The sequence below is a fragment of the Neophocaena asiaeorientalis genome, unplaced genomic scaffold, assembly GCF_003031525.2.
Source record: "Neophocaena asiaeorientalis asiaeorientalis breed wild unplaced genomic scaffold, Neophocaena_asiaeorientalis_V1.1 scaffold67, whole genome shotgun sequence".
NCBI lineage: Eukaryota > Metazoa > Chordata > Mammalia > Artiodactyla > Phocoenidae > Neophocaena > Neophocaena asiaeorientalis.
Window position 1 is genome coordinate 5,331,417 of NW_020173731.1, and position 16,653 is coordinate 5,348,069.

At 39.7% G+C, this 16,653-nt stretch overlaps 2 protein-coding genes across 2 annotated transcripts in view; one reads left to right on the top strand and one right to left on the bottom strand.

Moving 5' to 3' along the window:
- DTL (denticleless E3 ubiquitin protein ligase adapter) overlaps positions 1–5,635 on the bottom strand; it is a 38,976-nt gene extending 33,341 nt beyond the window's left edge. The window contains exons 1-2 of the mRNA XM_024751063.1: positions 5,566–5,635; positions 657–782 (exon numbers count right to left, since the gene is read on the bottom strand). Of these exons, the coding sequence (XP_024606831.1) occupies positions 657–782; positions 5,566–5,617 (178 nt within the window). The 5' untranslated portion in view covers positions 5,618–5,635. The remainder of the gene's footprint in view (positions 1–656; positions 783–5,565) is intronic.
- Positions 5,636–5,848: 213 nt separating this feature from the next.
- Positions 5,849–16,653, top strand: part of INTS7 (integrator complex subunit 7) — a 96,752-nt gene continuing 85,947 nt past the window's right edge. Inside the window, exon 1 of the mRNA XM_024751099.1 lies at positions 5,849–6,165. Coding sequence (XP_024606867.1) covers positions 6,072–6,165 — 94 coding nt within the window. The 5' untranslated portion in view covers positions 5,849–6,071. The remainder of the gene's footprint in view (positions 6,166–16,653) is intronic.

Sequence of the window (16,653 nt, forward strand, 5' to 3'; positions counted from 1 at the left end):
TCCCTTTTTACAATTTTTTTTTTTTTTTTTTTTAAACTTTTTTTTTTTTTTTTTTTTGCGGTTCACGGGCCTCTCACTGCTGTGGCCTCTCCCGCTGCGGAGCACAGGCTCCGGACGCGCAGGCTCAGCGGCCATGGCTCACGGGCCCAACCGCTCTGTGGCATGTGGGATCTTCCCGGACCGGGGCATGAACCCATGTCCCCTGCATCTGCAGGCGGGCTCTCAACCACTGCGCCACCAGGGAAGCCCTCTTTTCTTAAACTTTTAACAGCAGGGACAAGTACTCTATTTCTGTTAATATGTTCCCCAATGCATTGTAGAAAGAGATAGATTCAAACAGGTCAAAAGGGGCAAAAGTTTTCATGATGGCTGAACCTTTGCAACCCTTTCCGGATATCAGTTATAAAAACAAACAAACAAACAAGCAAACAAAAAATGGTGCTATAAGAATCTTATCCCTTAGCAGAAATATGTAATTATGCATAGAGATTAAGAAAAGTCTATTTCATAAATCAGGGGAGAACAGTTATTAGAAAAACTCTATCATCTATCTAATTTACTTTTTCTTGAAAGGGAGACACCCCAAAATATTTCCCCTCTGAAGAGTGAAATAGATCATTTCTGACCAAGCCTAGCTTATACAGTAGTTCCCTTACCAGAAGAGAAGGTGCATCCAAAAGGAGGAACTGGGGCTCCTGTTTCTCCATAAGAAGTGTGCTCATCATTATAGTTGCACTGATAACCAGTAAGAAGGGACTGTAGAGGGTATTGTGAAGACCATCCTAAGGTAAGACAAAATTCCTTATAGAGTTCCAATATATCACATTTCAGTACTTTTAACAAATGCAGAGGTTATAAATTCATTTCTAAAAACTTTATATACTTAAGTATAGATCCACTCATTATCCATGGCCCTCTAGAACACAGTTTCAGGTATTTTCCTAAGGGGTCCTAAGGAAAAAATGAAAGAGCACTCTCAGCTTCTGGTGAGATACAGCTTTGGGCTTATCATCTTAAATGGAGACTCGTGCTAATACATTTAAGACTGCAAGAAACAAGTGGCCTTTGCACATTAGAAAAGATCTTACCCCTTCCCCCACCCTTTGGAGACAATCACAAAACACAACCACAAAGACTACCACAACCATTAAAACTGCCATTCTCATCAATTAAAATTTTATGTATTCAGAGTTTCTAAATCATTACTGCAAACTCAAGTTACTAGCAACATCACACATAAGCCAATGGTCAGAGAGTTAAAGGAAATAAGGTATGTCAATGTGCCTACTGTAGCCCCTAGTATACGAGTATACGAGAGAGGAAGAAATTCAGGGTGGAGGGAAAGTTTATTCTGCTTGGGTCAGAAAGCTGATGTGTACTATGGTCCTAAAATAGTAAACCATCTTGATTTGTTTTATCATTTTGATATGTGGGTCAACATATTTTAAATATATAAAAGAAACATGTTTTAGTAAGCATGGGAGGAAACAATGAAGTTACAATCTAGAGAGCTGTCTAAATAATTAACAAACACTCTCATACTTTAGGGTACTTTCAATTCTCACTTTTCATAAAAAAAATACCATTTGGAGAAGAAATCTTAGCCTGATATAACCTCAGATAAATCTGGTTTTGCATGTTCATAGAAATAACCTGAAGAAATGCAAACGAGGCAAATAAATTCGGTCCAGATTTAGTAATTATTCCTGGGGGTATTACCTTAAGGCTAGATACGATTGTAAACAAGCCATTAAAGACCACTAAAAGAAGAATATGAATACAATAATTAGTTATGTGGTCGAGTTCACAAATATCCATCTACAGAATGAATTTTAAAACAAAAGCCTCTGTTCTAAAGTTATATAAACATACACTTGTAGTTTGGGATTAAAAAAAACAAAACCAAAAACTAATGATCACAACTCATGAATTCAAAAGGAATCTTGAACAGTTCAAGTGGAACTAAAGATGATAATCTCTGGAGACCTAAATTCTTTACAATTAAACAGTGACCCCTCAACTCTGTCTCATTGCCTACAAACTATATCCAAACACCAACAAATGGCCTAACGTGGCTTAGTAACTGGTCCCTATTTACCCCTTCACCTCTGCGACTGTGACAACACACACTTCATGGACAAGCCCCGTGAGCTACTTTTGGATCCTTATTGTTCTATTCTTGTTTCCAACATGAGCGTTTCCCTCACAACACTCATTTGGAAAAGACTATTATTTCTTCAACGCACAACTTAAGCCCCTGGGGTTACATGCAGATTTTTCAAGGAGAATGAGAGCTGTCGGAGAACTAATTTCCAGATACTCAACTTCCATATATATATGTATTTCTAAAACTGACCTGTCTACAATGTCGAGGTCGAACCTTTTCCCCCTCTTCATCACTACCTTTCTTCCACTTTTCAAAAGAAAGGCATTTCCATGACCCAATCTTATACCTTGCGTTGACTCAAGGTACAAAAACTCCTGGGACCCCATTAACAGACAATTGGATAACTCCTTTAATAAAGGCATCATAAACACCCAAATCCATCTCTTTAAAACATAGACTTTCAATAAATTTTTATTTTGCTTAATTATTTATTGAAATTAGTAATCCATATTGTTTTGATCAACGACATACTACTAAAAATAGTAATGATAAGTCAACCCAGAAGAAACTTTTAACACTTAGAGCTTTATGATCACAGAAAACATCAATTTAAACATATTTTTTTACACAGAGAAATAAGATAGCGTAATCAATAAAATGACTTTTCAAGCTTAAAATCAAATCACATTAGGATAAATTCTGTGGGAGAAATAAAGTGGTAATAAGCTCAAGGGGAAAAAACAACTATGTAGAATATCTAGCAGTTAGAATTAGTTCATACTTTTCAAAAATGATTGATGTGATTATTAAATCACTACAGTATTTACAGTCTATTAGATACATTTTAAAGACTGATGTAGCAGTAGCATTTTTATTTAAAAAGGTCATCACTCACAATATGGCCAGAGATGACATCCTTTGCATCTGTTTAAACTTATGATAAAAACTTTCAGATACCAATTTAAAAATACACAGAAGAGTAATCAGTTTCCATTTCAGAAAGATCATTGGCAGCAATGTGGAGGATAAACTGGAAAGAGGGAAACTAAGAGGACATTTGGGAGACTTGTTACAGTTCAGACAAGAACATATTATGGCCCAACCTAGGGAAATAGAATGGTAAGCATAGGACAGATCCAAGATATGGTGAAGAGGCAAAATCAGTGGGGATCCCGAGGAGGAAGGATTAGAGATTTTAAGGGGACTTCTCTGAATGCGTATCTTGAGGAAAATGGAGGAATTCTGATTGACTCTCAGGTTTCTGACTGTGAAGACCAGTTTAAAATAATGAGAGCATTTCCTAATATAGGTAATATAGCAGGTTTGGGGAAAAAGTGAGTTCGGTTTTGGGTATTTGAGTTTGAGATGCTTACAGGACTGACCATCTGGATGATACAACTCTTACAGGAATGGATGTAAAGTATAGGGAATGGAAGGTTGCAGGTAGTAATAGAAGAAACCCTGGTTACAGCTATGATCACCCATGGGAGTAGGTAGAAATAGAAAAGGGGCCTAGGATGGAACACCCTCATGGAAGGGGAAAGAAGAAGATGGTCCTATAAAGTTCAGTGCATTATATATAACAATGAATGAATTTCAGTGCCTCACACATAACAACGCATGAGCATTTGGGGGCTCAGGGGGGGCTGTCTCAAAACATGCCACAATGGCATATTGATTATTTTGCATTGAAGTTGCTTGAGAAGCAGCTGATACAAGAAGGAAACTCCGACCTCCCTGTCTCCCTGAAAAGGACCCCCTAATACGTCAGAGATAGGGAATTCAGAGCCAAGAAGCGTGTGTAAACAAACCTTGTTACTTCTTTTATTTTACTACCTGAAGCCCAAACTCTGTTTAGATTTTTCACTTAGTAAGCATCCCAAACCTAAGTTTCTTTGTCCTGTCAATTCCTCACAAATTTATTGTTTGTTTTTTTTTTTTTTTTTTTTTTTTGTCTGAAGAGTATAAAAGCTGCCTTGCTTTGGCCATTTCTTAGTCCCATTTCTATGAGACCTCCATGTACATGAATTAAAATTTGTTTTTCTCTTGCTAATCTGTCTTGTGTCAATTTTATTAGTCCAGCCATAAATACTCAAGAGGGGTAGAGGGGAAAATTTACCCCTCCCTGATAAGTATTTGTGAATTAGAGGGAAAAGGGAAGTAGACAGAATGTAGAATTAGGAGAAAATCTGTTACAAAATAAAGGCTTCACAGCTTGCTCCAAGTCACACAGATTAAGTAAGGAGTGGAGGTGGAATTAAACCTCAGCAAGTTTAACTCCAAAGACAGAGATCATAACTACTATGCTGTACTGACACTCATAACAGAAGATAGAGAAGTATCTTAAGCAAGGTCACAGGAGAGACAGAAAGAGAAGCATTTAGAGTATAATTTAAAGAGGTAAGGATGGTGGGGTTTTAGATTGGAGGCAGGAAAGTGGAGGAACTACTCTCCAGTCTCCTTCTCAATATCCTTCTCCTAGACCTATGCCTTAAATACAAAAAGTTCACTTCTCACATTATTTTCTTTCTGTTTTTCACATGGTTTCAAGCGGAAAGACCTAGTCCGTCTTTAAATGAATGAGATTTCATTTGCAGCCAAGCTTAGTCTGGGTAGTAATTCCTTTATCAGAAACTTACCAGAAAGTTTCAGGTTGATGACACCCAAACCTAAGCTCAAAATTCTTATTGCCAATGTTTTAACATAAGGAACTTCAAGAACTGGAGAGAATAAATCAGTTATCTATACACTAACATGGAAGTATTTCCAAGTTTTACCGTTAAAGAAACAAAACATTTTTATCCCATTTCTGTAAATGACAATACTTATTACCTCTGGCATTGAAGAACATTTGGAATAAGATACTTCAGTCTATTAATAATGGTCATTTCTGGGAAATGTGCTTATGGGCATTTTTCGCTCTATAACTACGAGTTTTTATGCTCATGTATTAATCAGGAGGAAAAAATTCTGACCATGCTAGAAGCAGATGTTCTGTCTTCTCTGCTTGACTGAGTTCCTTAACAGCGGGTCATAGTCACTGTTATATATAGCAAAGAGTAGGGCTCACTAAGGTTCCACAACAAATGAATGAATTAATCAATGAATATGAGTCTTGACGATCTCACATAGCTGTGGAGAAAACCACACATACTCCCATGAACGCGTTTTCCAGTTAATGTGCAAAACAGACATAGCCGTAATGGAGGCCAGTTAACTCAGCGTCCCTCCCTCCGTCAGCCTACACTACAATTGAAAAAATCCCGATTACGACTAAAAGTGTCTCGAGAGCACGAAAGTGCAGCTTTCTTCAGTACTCTTCGCTAACACGAACTCACTCTGCCTGTGGGAGAACTCGGCTGCTGGGAAACAGAACTGGAGTCGGCGTTGGTCCGAGGTGTTGTTCGGGGGGAGGTGAATCCCGCCGGCAACAGGCAGCGGTTAGGGCCGTTACTCACCATTTCTCGGGACGCCAAACTGGGGCTGGCGGAGTACCGAATTGAAGAGCATCTGGGCCGGAGGAAAACTTTCAACTGAGAGAAAAGCCGTGGAAATGCCCCCAGATTCAGCAGAAATCTTATGTGGCGTCCCTTAGAACACGACTAGTTATTGCCTCCAACTCCCGCCACCGTAAGCCCCGGCCACCAAACTCCCCGCCAAACTGACGTCACGCCCTCTGATTGGCTCCCGCCGCGGCGTCCGGGCGCGTCCGAGTCACTTCCCCCTTCGAATCCCCGCCTCCTTTTCTCCCAGCCGCGGGAACCTGGAGTTCCTGAGCTCCCTGAGCGCCTGCGCGGGGGGCCGCAGAGGCACTGGCGAACGGCGGGGAGACCAGAGCGCATGCGTAACACGGCTTGACAGAGCGCGGAGGAAAAATCCGCGAGAAGGTGGTGGAAGAAGATGGCGGTGCTGGGGAAGAGTTTGCAATCTTTCTGAATAGGCTAGTCGAGTAACTGTTCGGGTCATGGCGTCAAACTCAACTAAGTCTTTTCTGGCAGATGCCGGCTATGGCGAACAGGAGCTGGATGCTAACTCTGCCCTTATGGAATTAGACAAAGGTATTCGAAAGAGCGGGCTGAGCGGGTGAAACGCATGTGGGGGGAAGTGGCGCCCCCAGGCGGTGGTAGCCTCGGGAGAAGCCGGGAAGGCGCATGCGCCTATCTTCCCTGGGCGGGGGCAGGCGCTGGCGCCAGTGCTTTTGGTGAGTCCAGGGCTTTTGCCGCTTTGCGAGATTGCCGGGAAATTGCAGCGTTGTTAGATTGGCCTCGTACAGGTGAAAAAGTAGCGAGTGGGGGCGTTTTGACCACTTGAGGGCACAGTCTCTCGATTTTCCAAGCAGTTTCTAAAAACGATAAATTGAAGTTGTGAAATTATTTTTCAGTATGTTCAGTTGAGACCAGGTCTTCACCAAGGGTGCTGAATAATAATCTTGCACCGACTTATAACGATTCATTTGATTTCTGTAATTCTTACCTGCCGGTTATTAGGCAGGTTAAAAATAGGGCCAAGACCATCCGAAAATCAGAGCCCCTGCTCATTCTCTGCAGACGGATTCCACGAGTTCTATTTCCTTACGGGAGTTGGAGTGGTGGGAGCTTGGTGTAGTGGTGGGAGCTTGGTGTAGTAGTAGGAGCTTTGGATAGACTGAGTTGAATTCTCATATCGTTCATTTTATGATCCTGGACAGGTCACCTAAGTTAACCTAACCTTGTTGTTTTTTCTGTGCAAAGTGGGTAAAGTATCATTGAGCTAGCAAGATTGTTGTAAATATTGTGATATAATGGTATGCAAAAGAAGCCTTTATTAAATGCAAAAGAGATTTGCCTTCTTTCTTAGATATGGATATGGGAGGCATGGGCAGATACTTGTCAGTAAAGAACTGAAGTATTAAAATGAAACCTTTGTTTTCAGTGTACTTAAATGATTTTTATTGAATGGGGGAACCATTTTGTCACCTGGTATGCAGTTAATTTTTAATTAACTACAACCAGTGTGTAATATATTAAGAACTAGAGGTTAGAAGGATTTTTCTTAAAGTCCACTTTGAGCCACTTCCCAGCTCTCCGACTTGGACACTATCTTATACTTTCGGGGGACTCTTTATTTTGTTTGTTTTTTAACCTGTAAACATTTACAGCGGGTTCGTCTAGATAAGAGTTTCTCAGACTTTTTAAAAAAGCTTTTAACTCCTTTTGATCAACATAAAAATGCCACAGCACTCCAATGAGATATTCCTTTGGTTGAGTCACAGTATCTTTAGTGCAGGTCCATCAGCCAAGAAAATGATGTTGAGCTTTGATTTCTCAACAAATCTATGAGGACTTTTCCCTCTAAAATGTAAAGCCATAACATTAAATGTGTTTTTTTTATAAATTTTATTTTTTTAATTTATTTTTTGTAGTTGAAGTATAGTTGATTTACAATGTTGTGTTAGTTTCAGGTGTACAGCAAAGTGATTCAGTTATACATATACATGTATCTATTCGTTTTCGGGTTCTTTTCCTTTATGGGTTATTATAAAGTATTGAGTATAGTTCCCTGTGCATTCTTTCTTTTTTTAAAAAATTAATTAATTAATTAATTTACTTTTTGGCTGTGTTGGGTCTTCGTTTCTGTGCAAGGGCTTTCTCTAGTTGTGGCAAGCAGGGGCCACTCTTCATCGCGGTGTGCGGGCCTCTCACTATCGCGGCCTCTCTCGTTGCATAGCACAGGCTCAGTAGTTGTGGCTCATGGGCCTAGTTGCTCCGCGGCATGTGAGATCTTCCCAGACCAGGGTTCGAACCCGTGTCCCCTGCATTAGCAGGCAGATTCTCAACCACTGCGCCACCAGGGAAGCCCCTAAATGTGTTTTTTATACACTACATAATCTTTTCCTCCCCATTCTGATATTTCCTTCCTTATTACCCTCTTAAGAGTTGCAGGTCTGGATATCTAATATTCCTACTAATTCTGTAAAGACATTTTCTACCACTGTGGTCCAGGTGGACTCATCCCATAATGACAGTAGAGCAGTGGTGTGGAAGAGAATTGGGATGGGACTTTGAAGAAATGAGAAATCTAGAATTGTTTAATTCCGAAAAACTTGAAGTTGTAGTAAGAAAAAGTATAACACAATTTTTCCTTCTTAAAAATTGGAATAGGAATATTTCAGATCTGTAAGAAATATATAGGTGGCTATTGAGTGTAAACCAGGTGTCTGTCCTAGATACTAAGTGATGGTGTTAAGTCCTCCCAGCAGTGCCTTGGGTGAGTATTTTACAGGTAGAATTTGATGTGGGGTTACTTGAATGCATGGATGCTCCACAGATACTGAGGGACTACTGTAGTGAGGAGGCAATTGTATCAGTAACAATCCAGGGAAAAGAGAATAGTGGCTTGGGCCAGGGTGGTTACAGTGAGGCTGTGTGAAGTGCTGAGGTTCTGTGTATATTTTGAAGGTATAGCCAACAAGAGTAGCTAATGAATTGGATGAGAATGTGAGAGTTAAGTAGTCAGGAGAAACTCAGAGGTTTTTGGTCTGAGCTACTGGAAGTATGTATTGCCATTTACTGAGTGGATGAAAATCAGATCAGTTTGAGACTGTTAAATTTGAGATGTCTCTTAGACATCCAGCTGGAGATGTTGGGTAGGCAGTTAGATATACAGATGTGATACTTGAACTACATTATAAAGAAGTATCTGTAGCACTAGTGTCAAGAAATACACTTGGGAAATGGTGCCATTTATAACCTGTTATATGTTTATAACCATTGCACTTTGTTTTGAGCATTTTGAGCAAGCGTGGCAGTAAGCAACTTGTTTCTGATCTCTCTAGGAATAAATGGATGCTCTTTTTTTTTTGCGGTACACGGTCCTCTCACTGTTGTGGCCTCTCCCGTTGCGGAGCACAGGCTCTGGATGCGCAGGCTCCGCGGCCATGGCTCGCGGGCCCAGCCGCTCCATGGCATGTGGGATCTTCCCAGACCGGGGCACGAACCCGTGTCCCCTGCATCGGCAGGCGGATTCTCAACCACTGTGCCACCAGGGAAGCCCATGGATGCTCTTTTAAAGCTGACTTAACTCTGTTCATTTAGGATGTAGTTAGTAACACAGAAAAATCATCATTCATATAATAGCCATTAAGTCATTCAACAAATATTTACTGATCATCTACACTGTGTTAGGCACTCAGACTTGGGGCTATATTAGTGAACAAAGCAGCTTTAAGAAGCTCACATGAGGCAGACAGGGCTAGATCAAATATGGCCTTGTTAGGACAAGAAGTTTGGATTTATGCAAAGTGCATTGGGAAAACATTGAAAGTTTTTAAGCAGAGGACTGACATGGATTGGTTTACATTTTTGAAGGTCACTTTAGCTCCTATGTAGAGGTCGTTTTGCCTTCCCTTTTTAAAAGTTTTAAGCTGATAACCATGCTGCCTGAGCCGTGAAGACAGCAGAGTTAAGTGTCAAATCAAGTATAACTTATGTATATATGACACATTTCATAATCAATCATTTCTATAATATAGGCATTACAAAGGACATATCTCCCATAATATACTCAGTGTAACTTTCACTAATGTAACTTCTACACTGTCAGTCTAAAGATTTTTAAGTCAGCTGATGGGAAGTTGTCCCAGTGATTTAGGAAAACTTACGCAAGATCTCCTTCACCCTGGGTGAAAAGGAGAGTCTACCTTAAATGACGTCACTCAGCCTATCTGCTTTCTGTAAGGTTGGCCTTGTGGGGGGGGGATGAGATCCAAGAGCAATGGGGAAGAGAGTGGTTTCCCTTTCTTGCACCTGGGCAATGAGAAGGAAGGAAATGTAAGGGGGTAGAGTTGCTGTCTGAGGTGTTGGTGAACTTAATGTTGCATGGAAAACTTGATGGTATGTTCAATGAAAAAGTTAATTGTGAAATAGGAAATTGATGTAAATCAGGACAACTGTCTGTTTTCCCTTAAATGCTGTCACTTCACCTATGTTCCAAAACATCTGAATTCTCAGACTGTGGAAGAGACCACAGGTTGCTTTTACTCTGTCCATATTGGTACAGATGTAGTTGGTATTATGATAAACAAATATGAGGCCCTGTGAGTATCCCCATATCGCCTACTAAAGAGGGAGGTCTCTGCAGCCAAGTTTGTACCAAGTGACTAATTCCAGGCCATAAGTGATTCAGAAGTGGACATGTGACCCACACTGAGTCAATCAAATTCTTTCTCTCGAGAATCTGTACTACCAGACCAAACTTAGTGTGGCAGTATTGAGAAGTGGACCTGTAAGATCATGTAGAATTAAGGTCAGACTCTTAACTCAAAGCCACATAAAAACCAGCATTATAAAGGACTGATTCTTAAAGCCTGGCTGGTGATCCCTTGATGGACTATGAACTGATCCAAAAATCCAAGGCCCTTCTTTAGTTCTTACTGAAATCCATAGACTCATTTTTACATATGGCTAAAAGCTATTATCTTGTAACTTACAAAGTAAGTTATTAAATATTCCTAAAAGTTGGTATTCATAAAAATAATTTGTTTATGATTCTAAATCAGTATTTGTGCATATTGCACAATATTGCATACATTCTCACATGTATATTTACAGATTCTAAAGTTATTATTAATGCATCATCAGTTGAACTGACTATCCTATTAGTTGTTTTTATTCTTGCTTTTTAAATATAATTTACTGAGATGTTACCGTGATCAGTTTACTAAGCTGTTGTGAGATTGCCTTGGTATAATGTGTGGTGCATACTTGTGTTTGTATTTCTCCCCTCCCCACCTCATTTTTAATGAATAGACTTTAAGATGTTATGGTTTAAGATGTTAGGGTATTATGGTTCCATTTTGAATCATTCTCACCCTTTAGCTAAAGCAAATGTATACAACAAATTCTCCTAAAATGTGCTTGTGTAGTAGTGTGTATTAGCAGTGTTCTTTGTAGTGGATATTAGTCATATTGGTGGTCACTTAACATCTTGTGAACATTCTATGCTTGAGGAATGGCCCACACCACAAGCACTGTCTCATCAAGGTGGAAGCAAAAGCTCACTTTCCTAGTTTCCCTTTTAAGAGCGCAGGAGAGAATTCCCTGGCTGTCCAGTGGTTAGGACTCCACACCCTCACTGCCAAGGGCCCAGGTTCAATCCTTGGTTGGGGAACTAAGATCCCCACAAGCGGTGCGGCCAAAAAAAAAAGCACAGGGTGTGAACTAGGCTCTGCCAATCAGACAGATCTCCTCCAGGCTCTGTGATTTAGTTTAGAGATGCAAGAAGGCAGAGTTGAAGAGTACTTGCAGTTTCCCTGGCAGCATCAGTGGCTGCAGTGTCCATAGTGTACAGTAGTAGCAGCAATGGCTACTACATTCCTAGATGATAGGAGAGCTAATTCTAGCATCTGGTGCTTCCCAGCAACAATAGTTTACCTCATCTAATCAGTTTGGCAGTGTGGAGTTAGGTGTTCTTAGGAGTTTTGCCTTGAAACTGCTTATTACTTTAATAAACACTCAATAAAAACTCATTTCCTGCCTAATCATCAGAGTTAGCTTCTGTTGCTTGCAGCTAAGAACTTTGACTGATACATGCTACCTAGCAATGTATGCTGTTTTGAAAACTTGATTGATGTATCACAAATCCCAAGTTTACCATAATTTATGTTATTTCTCTTCAATTCCTTGGAATTTGTCATCCCTCAGAATTATACCACTCTGAAATCCCATTCAAGTATCTCTTCTTTAATCTTAACTTCTGTCCTCTAGTTGCTTGCTAGAAATGCATTTTAGCATAATAATTAGGACCAGATTGCCAGGATTTGAATTCCATCTCTGCCATTTATTAGCCATTGTTTCTTAGGCAAGTCGCTTAACTATTCTTTAGCTGTGTCCTCATCTTTAAAATGGGAATTATTGAATAATACCTAACTTCTGTGAGTATAGTGAGAGCTTAATACATGTAAAATGCTTACTAGAGTATCTGGCACAGAGTAAGCACTTAATATGCATGATCATCATCATGATTAACTGCTACTTTAACCATTCTTTATTTCATTCAGACCTCAGTATACTTACCTCTCTACTTCCCTTACCTCTCAATCCCTTTGTGTTTTTACTTCTTTATCCAGCTTAGATTTTACGGTCCCTCATTTCATTAATTTCATTAAGTTTCTTACCAGTACTTTAAATTCTCATCCAAGGTTCTATTTTAGTCATGTGTGCCCAAAGGCAGCCAAAAATTGCTGGAGAAAGTCATACAACTTGGTATGTGGCTTTTATCAGAAATGACACAAACCCAAACTGGCCTTCAACACAGACCTGCAATACTACAATGTTTCTTTAGTCAGGATTCTCCCACCTTCTTTAGTGACATTTCAGATCTTTAAATTTTCAAAAAAACCCCAAACCCCAGAAATCCTGGGTTTTATGTGGAATCTCATTTCATTTTTAATATTTGACAATGAATTCAAAACCTTTGAAAACATTGTATCATAAAGTTACTCTTAGGGCCAGATTCAGCAGCCTACTAGTTTTCAGTCAAATAAGATTAAGTGGCAGAGGATAGCTTGAGGATCTACTCGCCTACCTTCGCAAAACAGCTAACTAGATGCGTGGGCCCCCCGTAGAGATTTGGTAGGTTGGAGAGGAACCCGAGCATAGACATTTTTGAAAAATTTCACAAATGTTTCTGATGCAGAATCAGACCTGATAAACCACTAGCGTAGCAAAATGTTCTGCACATTTTAAATGAGAAATACGTTTAGAATAATGAATTTCATTGCTGCCAAATGGATTTTGACTGAATAAGCAATTTATGGACAACTTATTTTAGTTCTTCCTAGTCTGCCTGCATGTTGCAACTAAGTTGAGCACTGTTTAACTCCAGGCACTGAAAAGGAAGAGATCTCTGTTGCTTTGGTGGGAGAATAAAAAGTAAAATGTAGAAACAGCAATCACATCCTTCCACAGTGGGTCTTACGGTGGCATTCTTATGATCATTGGTCTTCTGATCAGGGTATTTTTCCTCAGATTTGTTGTAGCTAGCAACAGAAGTACAGTGAATAACCTCTTAAACTCCTCTAAGAATAAGATCTGCTTGTGCTGAGCTGCTATTTTCAGGTGCTTGACTTATACTGGAGTTGGAATTGGCCTAGAGCAAGCAAGCTGGGTACCATACTGCCCCAGCCTAGGATTGTTGCTGCATTGCAGGCCTTAATGCACTTCTCTCTTCTCTTGTACCCTAGCTTCTGACCTTCTGAGCCAGCCTAGCTTTTCATTTCCTCTCTCATAAAACTCGTATCAGAAAATAAGCGAGACATTTACTATTCTTTAGCTCATGTACCCTGATGGCTCTGTTATGGGAATGAGGGTCTACTTTATCTTAAAGAAATAAAATTTGACCACACTAGAGAAATCAAAACCTTTCTTTGACCAGATGCAAAATTATCTTTGGTACATTTTAAATCAGCATGTTTAAGTAAATGATTTGGTCTGTGGTTCTGTTTTTAAAGGGAAGGTAAAGTGGATCATATTCTGTTGAGGAGACTCCCTGTATGTAGAGCACTTCCTACTTTACCTTTTTCATTCCAACCAAGGTTAATTTATTACAAGCAGAACTTTACTATCCTTTGTATCACTCAACTCTTGAGAGAGAGAAGAGAAGGAAACAAGTCCAATTACTGTGGGTTCCCTTCCCCCAGCACACGTACATAAGCACACATCTCTTCCTTCTCTGTTCTCACACCTCCATCCTCACACTTGCCTTTCTTCACACTTGCCCCTTCCCTTGTGTCCTTCAGTGCCCTATCTGTGTGTCCCTTGACCACTTTTTCAAGGATACAGGAGCCATTGCCAGTAACCTACAGTGTCTCTGTTGGTACTGTGCATTTAGTGGGAAGAAGACTCCTAGATCTTCTAGTGGCAGTTCTTGTGTGTATGGAAGTTGGTGGGTGAGGGGTGTAGGGAGAAGGGAGCAGACAAAGAAGGGGTATGTTCTAAATATCTCAGTTAGAAATTAGAGTTAATTTTGAATTAATTTTCCCAGAGGAACTTTTATTGTAAGTGGTTATTAGATTATGGAGTACTATGAGTACTGATAGTGCTATATTTTTTCCTATGAGGAAATATTTTCCAAGTACCAAATAACTAACATGAGTGTACCTAGAACTTAACTCATTAGTAAGTTGTAGAAATTGCATGTGCAGATTTACTTTGTGGTTGTCTTATGTATTGGAACAAAGTGGCAACCAGTAAAGAGCCCTCTGTCAACTGGGGGAAAACCACACAATATAAGAGCTGTGATTTGAGTTTTATTCAGTGTCTTACTGAGGACTATAGCCTTGGAGACAGCCTTCCAGATAGCTCTGAGGAACTGCTCTGAAGAGGCAGAGGGAGAGGTCAGTATACATGTGATTTTGGCTAAGGAGTATGTGCAATCCAACATATGTCTCGGTAGAAGGTTACTGCTAGTCTAAGGAACAGATATCTCAGTTAATGATTTTAGTGCTTTTCTAAGTGTGGGAAGATGCAAGAATCTGGGTTCATAAAATTTTTTTTTTTCCTGAAATGTAACTATCTAAGGGCCTGTTTTGCCTGTTTTCCCTAAAGCACAGAGTGCCTCATCTTGTTCTTTGTCCTAAATTCCTTTCAGGGTGTGCTGTAGGTCAGCGACTTAATCTTTGTAGAACTGAATGGCAAGTGACATTCCTTGTTTTACACCTCAGACAAACATTTCCTTTGTCATTTTTTAACAGTGAACAAACTTCACTGAACAGAGATGTTCTAGGGCACTTATTCTTGTGCAGATATAATCAGCATTTTGTAAATGGCAAAATACTAAAAGAAAAATATTTGAAGGTGATACTGTTAATTCCATATCAAAATACTTATTCTTAATGAATTTTTTTAAGGATTGAATATTAACTCCTTTTATTTGTTGGATTTTTTAAAAAATCAGATTCATTGAGGGAATTCCCTGACGGTCCAGTGGTTAGGACCCGGCGCTTTCACTGCTGAGGGCCCAGGTTCAACCCCTGTTTGGGGAAATAAGATTGCACAAGCTGTGGGAGGCGTGGGGGAAAAAAAAAATCAGATTTCATTGAGGTATAATTTGTATATAATAAAATCCACCAAATGTATGCAGTCATGAAACCACTACCTAGAACAATTCTTTCACCCCCAGAACTTGCCCTGTGCCCCTTTGTGGTCAGTTCTCTTTCTTTAGCTTCTGGCAACCACTTTCTGCTTTCTATTCCCATAGTTTTGCCTTTTCCAGAATGTCATATACAGTAGTCTTTTGGGACTGACTTCTTTCACTTAGCATAATGATTTTGAGATCCACCCATGTTGTTGTATCAGTAATCGGTTTCTTTTTATTGCTGAGTATGAGTCCATTGTATGGACCACAGTTTGTTTATTCATTCACCAGTTGATAGACTTGGTTGGATTGTTTCCAGTTTGGGGCTATTACGAATTAAGCTGCTGTGAACATTTGCATACAGATCTTTGTATGGACAGATGTTTTCAATTCACTTAGGTAAATATTTGGAAGTAAGATTGCTGAGTGTATAATAAGTGTATATTTACCTTGATAAGAAATGACCAAACTGTTTTCCAAAGAACTGTATAGTTTTGCATTTCCACCAGCAATGTATGAGAGTTTTAGTTGCTCCATATCCTCTTGGCACTTGGTATTGTCGGTCTTCTTTGCCATTCTAATGGATGTGTAGTGGTGTCTTACTGTGGTTTTTAATTTACATTTCATGGATGACTAACAGTGATGAGCATCTGCTCATGTGCTTATGTTTGCCGTCCTTATTTCCTCTTTAGTGAAATTTCTCTTCAAATCTTGCCCATTTAAAAATATTAAGTTTTCTTTTTATTGAGATATAAGAACTGGGCTTCCCTGGTGGCGCAGTGCTTGAGAGTCTGCCTGCCGATGCAGGGGACACAGGTTCGTGCCCTGGTCCAGGAAGATCCCACATGCCGTGGAGCAGCTGGGCCCGTGAGCCATGGCCGCTGAGCCTGTGCATCCGGAGCCTGTGCTCTGCAACGGGAGAGGCCACAACAGTGAGAGGCCGCGTACTGCAAAAAAAAAAAAAAAAAAGTGAGATATAAGAACTATGGATAAAGTTCTTTAAATATAAATTTCTATAAATATTTTCTTCCATATGTGGCTTGTTTTTTTATTCTCTTAACAGTATATTTTGAAGAGAAGTTTTTTGTTTTAATAAGGAAAGGGCAAAAAGGGGAGGGCCCGCTTCCCGAAAAAAAAAAAAAAAATTGAGATATAAGAACTATGGATAAAGTTCTTTAAATATAAATTTCTATAAATATTTTCTTCCATATGTGGCTTGTTTTTTTATTCTCTTAACAGTATATTTTGAAGAGAAGTTTTTTGTTTTAATAAATTAATTAATTAATTTATTTATTTTTGGCTGCATTGGGTCTTTGTTCCTGTGCACGGGCTTTCTCTAGTTGCAGCAAGTGGGGGCTACTGTTCATTGCGGTTTGCGGGCTTCTCATTGCGGTGGCTTCTCTTGTTGTGGAGCATGGGCTGTAGGTGCGCAG